The sequence below is a fragment of the Chiloscyllium plagiosum genome, unplaced genomic scaffold (genome assembly GCF_037043375.1).
Source record: "Chiloscyllium plagiosum isolate Xiang-an unplaced genomic scaffold, Cpla_swu_hap1 HiC_scaffold_24, whole genome shotgun sequence".
Lineage (NCBI taxonomy): Eukaryota > Metazoa > Chordata > Chondrichthyes > Orectolobiformes > Hemiscylliidae > Chiloscyllium > Chiloscyllium plagiosum.
In genome coordinates, this window is record NW_028270162.1 from 47,815,244 (window position 1) to 47,823,481 (window position 8,238).

An 8,238-nucleotide genomic window follows, 5' to 3' on the forward strand; every position below is an offset into this window, starting at 1 on the left:
CCCCCCTCCTCACTACCCCCTCACTACCCCCCCCTCCTCACTACCCCCTCACTACCCCCCCCCTCACTACCCCCCCCCCTCCTCACTACCCCCCCTCCTCACCTTCTCACTACCCCCCTCCTCACTACCCCCCTCTCACCTCCTCACGACCCCCCTCCTCACTACCCCCCTCTCACCTCCTCACTACCCCCCTCCTCACTACCTCCTCCTCCCCTCCTCACTACCCCCTCACTACCCCCTCCTCACCTCCTCACTACCCCCCTCCCTCCTCACTACCCGCCTCCTCACCTCCTCACTACCCCCCTCCCTCCTCACTACCCGCCTCCTCACTACCCCTCACTACCCCCCTCCTCACTACCCCTCACTACCCCCCTCCTCACTACCCTTCACTACCCCCCTCCTCACTACCCCTCACTACCTCCCTCCTCACTACCCCCCCTCCCTCCTCACTACCCCCCTCCTCACTACCCTCCTCCCTCCTCACTACTCCCCCTCCCTCCTCACTACCCCCCTCCCTCCTCACTACCCCCCTCCTCCTCACTACCCCCCCTCCCTCCTCACTACCCCCCTCCTCACTACCCCCCTCCCTCCTCACTACCCCCCCTCCCTCCTCACTACCCCCCTCCTCACTACCCCCCTCCTCACTACCCCCCTCCTCACTACCTCCCTCCTCACTACCCCCCTCCTCCCTCACTACCCCCCTCCTCCCTCACTACCCCCCCTCACCCCCTCCTCCTCACCCCCTCACTCCCTCCACCTCACCCCCCTCACTCCCTCCTCCTCACCCCCACCTCCCTCCTCCTCACCCCACCCACCCCCTCCCACCCCCTCACTCCCTCCTCCCTCACCCCCTCCTCCTCACCCCCCTCACTCCCTCCTCCTCACCCCCTCACTCCCTCCTCCTCACCCACCCCCTCCTCACCCCACCACTCCCTCCTCCACACCCCCCTCACTCCCTCCTCCTCACCCCCCCACTCCCCCCTCCTCACCCCCTCCTCCTCACCCCCTCACTCCCTCCCCCTCACCCCACCCACTCCCACCCCTCACCCCCTCCTCCTCACCCCCTCACTCCTCCTCCTCACCCCCTCACACCCTCCCCCTCACCCCTCCTCCCACCCCCACACTCCCTCCTCCTCACCCCCTCACTCCCTCCACCTCACCCCCTCACTCCCTCCTCCTCACCCCCTCACTCCCTCCTCCTCACCCCCTCACTACCTCCTCCTCACCCCCTCACTACTCCTCCTCACCCCCTCACTACCACCTCCTCACCCCCTCACTACCACCTCCTCACCCCCTCACTACCACCCTCCACACCCCCCTCACTACCTCCTCCTCACCCCCCTCACTACCTCCTCCTCACCCCCTCACTACTCCTCACCCCCTCACTACCTCCACCCCCCTCACTACCTCCCCTCACCCCCTCACTACCCCTCACCCCCTCACTACCCCCCCTCCCGCCACCACTACCCCCCTCCTCACCCCCTCACTACCCCCCCTCCCTCCTCACTACCCTCCTCACCCCCTCACTACCCTCCTCACCCCCCACTACCCTCCTCACCCCCCTCACTACCTCCCTCCTCAACCCCCTCACACCTCCTCCTCACCCCCTCACTACCTCCTCCTCACCCCCTCACTACCTCCTCCTCACCCCCTCACTACCTCCTCCTCACCCCCTCACTACCTCCTCCCACCCACCCCCTCACTACCTCCTCCTCACCCCCTCACTACTCCCTCACCCCCTCACTATCCTCACCCCCTCACTACCTCCTCACCCCCTCACTACCTCCTCCCCCCCTCACTACCTCCTCCCCCCCTCACTACCTCCTCCCACCCCCCACTACCCCCCTCCCTCCTCACAACCCCCCTCCTCACCCCCTCACTACCCCCCTCCCTCCTCACTACCACCCCTCCTCACCCCCTTACTACCCCCCTCCCCTCCTCACTACCCCCTCCTCACCCCCTCACTACCCCCCCCCTCCCACTCCCTCCACCCCCCTCCTCACCCCCTCACTACCCCCCTCCCACCTCACTACCCCCTCCTCACCCCCTCACTACCCCCCTCCCTCCTCACTACCCCCTCACCCCCCTCACACCCCCCTCCCTCCCTCACTACCCCCCTCCCTCCTCACTACCCCCCTCCCTCCTCACTACCCCCCTCCCTCCTCACCTCCTCACTACCCCCCCCACCTCACTACCCCCCCCCCCTCCTCACTACCCCCCCCCTCCTCACTACCCCCCCCTCCACACTACCCCCCTCCCTCCTCACTACCCCCCCTCCCCACACCCCCCCCCTCCCACTACCCCCCCCTCCTCACTACCCCCCACCCTCCTCACCACCCCCCCCCTCCCACCCACACCCCCCCTCCCACCTCACTACCCCCCCCCTCCCACACCCCCCCCCCTCCCACACCCCCCACACCCCCACACTACCCCCCTCCCTCCTCACTACCCCCCACCCTCCTCACTACCCCCCTCCCTCCTCACCCCCACTACCCCCCCCTCCTCACTACCCCCCCCTCCTCACTACCCCCCCCCCTCACTACCCCCCCCCTCCTCACTACCCCCCTCCCTCCTCACTACCCCCCTCCCACCACACTACCCCCCTCCCACCACACTACCCCCCTCCCACCTCACACCCCCCACCCACAACCCCCCTCCCACCTCACTACCCCCCTCCCACCTCACTACCCCCCTCCCTCCTCACTACCCCCCCCTCCTCACTACCCCCCTCCCTCCTCACTACCCCCCACCCTCCTCACTACCCCCCTCCTCCCTACCCCCCCCACCCTACCCCCCCCCTCCTCACTACCCCCCTCCCTCCTCACTACCCTCCTCACTACCCCCCCCACCTCACTACCCCCCACCTCACTACCCCCCCCTCCTCACTACCCCCCCCCTCCTCACTACCCCCCCTCCCTCCCACCACTACCCCCCCCTCCTCACTACCCCCCCTCCCTCCTCACTACCCCCCCTCCCTCCCCCCCTCCCACCACGCACCCCCCCTCCTCACTACCCCCCTCCCTCCTCACTACCCCCCCCCCTCCTCACTACCCCCCCTCCCCTCCTCACTACCCCCCCTCCCTACCCCCCCCTCCTCACTACCCCCCTCCCTCCTCACTACCCCCCCTCCTCACTACCCCCCCCTCCTCACTACCCCCCCCTCCTCACTACCCCCCCCCTCCTCACTACCCCCCCCTCCTCACTACCCCCCCCTCCTCACTACCCCCCCCTCCTCACTACCCCCCCCCCTCCTCCTCACTACCCCCCCCCCACCTCACTACCCCCCCTCCTCACTACCCCCCCCACCCTCACTACCCCCCCTCCTCACTACCCACCTCCCTCCTCACTACCCCCCTCCCTCCTCACTACCCCCCTCCCTCCTCACTACCCCCCTCCCTACCCCCCTCCCTCCTCACTACCCCCCCTCCCTACCCCCCCTCCCCCCTCACTACCCCCCCACCCTACCCCCCCTCCCCCCTCACTACCCCCCCCCTACCCCCCTCCCCCCTCACACCCCCCCCTCCCCCCTCACTACCCCCACCCCCCCTCACTACCCCCCACCCCCTCACTACCCCCCTCCCTACCCCCCCTCCCCCCTCACTACCCCCCTCCCCCCTCACTACCCCCCCTCCCCCCTCACTACCCCCCTCCCCCCTCACTACCCCCCCTCCCTCCTCACTACCCCCCTCCCTCCTCACTACCCCCCACCCTCCTCACTACCCCCCTCCCTCCTCACTACCCCCCTCCCTCCTCACTACCCCCCTCCCTCCTCACTACCCCCCTCCCTCCTCACTACCCCCCCTCCCTACCCCCCTCCTCACCCCCCTCCTCACCTACCCCCCCCCCTCCTCACTACCCCCCTCCCTCCTCACTACCCCCCTCCCTCCTCACTACCCCCCTCCTCACTACCTCCCTCCTCACTACCCCCCTCCCTCCTCACTACCCCCCTCCCTCCTCACTACCCCCCTCCTCCCTACCCCCCCTCCTCACTACCCCCCTCCCTCCTCACTACCCCCCTCACTACCCCCCCTCCTCACTACCCCCCCCTCCTCACTACCCCCTCCCTCCTCACTCCCCCTCCCTCCTCACTACCCCCCCCCTCCTCACTACCCCCTCCCTCCTCACTCCCCCTCCCTCCTCACTACCCCCCCCCTCCTCACTACCCCCTCCCTCCTCACTACCCCCCTCCCTCCCCCCCCTCCTCACTACCCCCCCCTCCTCACTACCCCCCTCCCTCCTCACTACCCCCCTCCCTCCTCACTACCCCCCTCCCTCCTCACTACCCCCCTCCCTACCCCCCCTCCTCACTACCCCCCTCCCTCCTCACTAGCCCCCCCTCCTCACTAGCCCCCCCTCCTCACTACCCCCCCCTCCTCACTACCCCCCCCTCCTCACTACCCCCCCTCCTCCTCACTACCCCCCCCTCCTCACTACCCCCCTCCTCCTCACTACCCCCCCTCCTCACTACCCCCCCCTCCTCACTACCCCCCTCCCTCCTCACTACCCCCCTCCCTCCTCACTACCCCCCTCCCTACCCCCCTCCCTCCTCACTACCCCCCTCCCTACCCCCCTCCCTACCCCCCTCCCCCCTCACTACCCCCCTCCCTACCCCCCCCCCCCTCACTACCCCCCTCCCCCTCACTACCCCCCTCCCCCTCACTACCCCCCCTCCCTACCCCCCCACCCCCCTCACTACCCCCCTCCCCCTCACTACCCCCCCTCCCCCTCACTACCCCCCTCCCTCCCACTACCCCCCTCCCTCCTCACTACCCCCCTCCCTCCTCACTACCCCCCTCCCTCCTCACTACCCCCCTCCCTCCTCACTACCCCCCTCCCTCCTCACTACCCCCCTCCCTCCTCACTACCCTCCTCCCTACCCCCCTCCTCACTCCCCCCTCACTACCCCCCTCCCTCCTCACTACCCCCCTCCTCACTACCCCCCTCCCTCCTCACTACCCCCCTCCTCACTACCCCCCCCTCCCTCCTCACTACCCCCACCTCACCCACCCCCCCTCCTCACTACCCCCCTCCCTCCTCACTACCCCCCTCCCTCCTCACTACCCCCCTCCCTCCTCACTACCCCCCTCCCTCCTCACTACCCCCCTCCCTCCTCACTACCCCCCACCCTCTCACTACCCCCCCTCCCTCCTCACTACCCCCCTCCCACATCACTACCCCCCCTCCCTCCTCACTACCCCCCTCCCTCCTCACTACCCCCCCTCCCTCCTCACTACCCCCCCTCCCTCCTCACTACCCCCCTCCCTCCTCACTACCCCCCCTCCCTCCTCACTACCCCCCTCCCTCCTCACTACCCCCCTCCTCCTCACTACCCCCCTCCTCCTCACTACCCCCCTCCCTCCTCACTACCCCCCTCCCTCCTCACTACCTCCTCACTACCCCCCCCTCCTCACTACTCCTCACTACCCCCCCTCCTCCCTACCCCCCCCTCCTCCTCCCTACCCCCCCTCCTCCTCCCTACCCCCCCTCCTCCTCCTACCCCCCCTCCTCCTCCCTACCCCCCCTCCTCCTCCCTACCCCCCCTCCTCCTCCCTACCCCCCCCTCCTCCTCCCTACCCCCCCCTCCTCCTCACTACCCCCCTCCTCCTCACTACCCCCCCTCCTCCTCACTACCCCCTCCTCCTCACTACCCCCTCCTCCTCACTACCCCCTCCTCCTCACTACCCCCTCCTCCTCACTACCCCCTCACTACCACCCCTCCTCCTCACTATCCCCCCTCCTCACTACCCCCTCACTACCCCCCCCATCCTCACTACCCCCTCACTACCCCCCCTCCTCACTACCCCCCCTCCTCACTACCCCCCCCTCCTCACTACCCCCCTCCTCACTACCCCCCCTCCACACTACCACCTCACTACCACCCCTCCTCCTCACTATCCCCCCTCCTCACTACCCCCTCACTACCCCCCCATCCTCACTACCCCCTCACTACCCCCCTCACTACCCCCCCTCCTCACTACCCCCCCTCCTCACTACCCCCCCTCCTCACTACCCCCCTCCTCACTACCCCCCCTCCTCACTACCCCCCTCCTCACTACCCCCCCCTCCTCACTACCCCCCCTCCTCACTACCCCCCCTCCTCACTACCCCCCCTCCTCACTACCTCCTCACTACCCCCCTCCTCACTACCCCCCTCCTCACTACCCCCTCACCATCCCCCTCCTCACTACCTCCTCACTACCCCCCTCCTCACTACCCCCCTCCTCACTACCCCCCTCCTCACTACCCCCCTCCTCACTACCCCCTCACTACCTCCCTCCTCACTACCCCCTCACTACCTCCCTCCTCACTACCCCCTCACTACCCCCTCCTCACTACCCCCCTCCTCACTACCCCCTCACCATCCCCCTCCTCACTACCCCCTCACCATCCCCCTCCTCACTACCCCCTCACCATCCCCCTCCTCACTACCCCCTCACCATCCCCCTCCTCACTACCCCCTCACCATCCCCCTCCTCACTACCCCCTCACCATCCCCCTCCTCACTACCCCCTCACCATCCCCCTCCTCACTACCTCCTCACTACCCCCTCCTCACTACCCCCTCCTCACTACCCCCTCACCATCCCCTCCTCACTACCCCCTCACCATCCCCCTCCTCACTACCCCCTCACCATCCCCCTCCTCACTACCCCCTCACCATCCCCCTCCTCACTACCCCCTCACCATCCCCCTCCTCACTACCCCCTCACCATCCCCCTCCTCACTACCCCCTCACCATCCCCCTCCTCACTACCCCCTCACCATCCCCCTCCTCACTACCCCCTCACCATCCCCTCCTCACTACCCCCTCACCATCCCCCTCCTCACTACCCCCTCACCATCCCCCTCCTCACTACCCCCTCACCATCCCCCTCCTCACTACCCCCTCACCATCCCCCTCCTCACTACCTCCTCACTACCCCCCCTCCTCACTACCCCCCCTCCTCACTACCCCCTCACTACCCCCCTCCTCACTACCCCCCTCCTCACTACCCCCCCACTACCCCCTCACTACCCCCCTCCTCACTACCCCCTCACCATCCCCCTCCTCACTACCCCCCTCCTCACTACCCCCCTCACTACCCCCCCACTACCCCCCCACTACCCCCCTCCTCACTACCCCCCTCACCATCCCCCTCCTCACTACCCCCTCACCATCCCCCTCCTCACTACCCCCTCACCATCCCCCTCCCCTCACTACCCCCTCACCATCCCCCTCCTCACTACCCCCTCACCATCCCCCTCCTCACTACCCCCTCACCATCCCCCTCCTCACTACCCCCTCACCATCCCCCTCCTCACTACCCCCTCACTACCCCCTCACTACCTCCTCACTACCCCCTCACTACCCCCCTCCTCACTACCCCCCTCCTCACTAGCCCCCTCCTCACTACCCCCTCACTACCTCCCTCCTCACTACCCCCTCACTACCTCCCTCCTCACTACCCCCTCACGACCTCCTCCCTCACTACCCCCTCACCTCCTCACTACCCCCCTCCTCACTACCCCCCTCCTCACTACCCCCTCACTACCCCCTCCTCACTACCCCCTCCTCACCTCCTCACTACCTCCTCCTCACTACCTCCTCCTCACTACCTCCTCACTACCCCCTCACTACCCCCTCACTACCTCCTCCTCACTACCCCCCTCCTCACCTCCTCTCTACCCCCATCCTCACTACCCCCTCACTACCTCCTCCTCACCTCCTCACTACCCCCCTCACTACCCCCCTCCCCCCTCACCCCCCCCTCACTACCCCCTCACTACCCCCCCCTCCTCACTACCTCCTCACTACCCCCCTCCCCCCTCACTACCCCCCCTCCCCCCTCACTACCCCCCCTCCCCCCTCACTACCCCCCCTCCTCACTACCCCCTCACTACCCCCCTCCCCCCTCACTACCCCCCTCCCCCCTCACTACCCCCCCTCCTCACTACCCCCTCACTACCCCCCCCCCTCACTAACCCCCCTCCCTCCTTCCCTCCTCACTACCCCGCCCCCTCCCTCCTCACTACCCCGCCCCCTCCCTCCCCCCTCACCTTCACGCATTGCTGGTACTGTTTGAAGAGCTCACTGCACGGATCCGGGCTCCTGTCTCCCTTCAGGAACTTCTCGGCGAACCATCGGTTGAAGCACAGGTCGTAGCCCCGCTTCAGCTCCACACACTCGGAGCCCACACTGTTCATGTCGAGGAGAGGCCGCAGGCCCCGCGCCGCCGCAATCTGCTCCCGCGACCCACGT

At 68.2% G+C, this 8,238-nt stretch overlaps 1 protein-coding gene across 1 annotated transcript in view; it reads right to left on the bottom strand.

Annotated features, from left to right (window-relative positions):
• Window positions 1–8,238, bottom strand: part of triap1 (TP53 regulated inhibitor of apoptosis 1) — a 10,693-nt gene extending 2,455 nt beyond the window's left edge. The window contains exon 1 of the mRNA XM_088000137.1: window positions 8,037–8,238. Coding sequence (XP_087856263.1) covers window positions 8,037–8,183 — 147 coding nt within the window. The 5' untranslated portion in view covers window positions 8,184–8,238. The remainder of the gene's footprint in view (window positions 1–8,036) is intronic.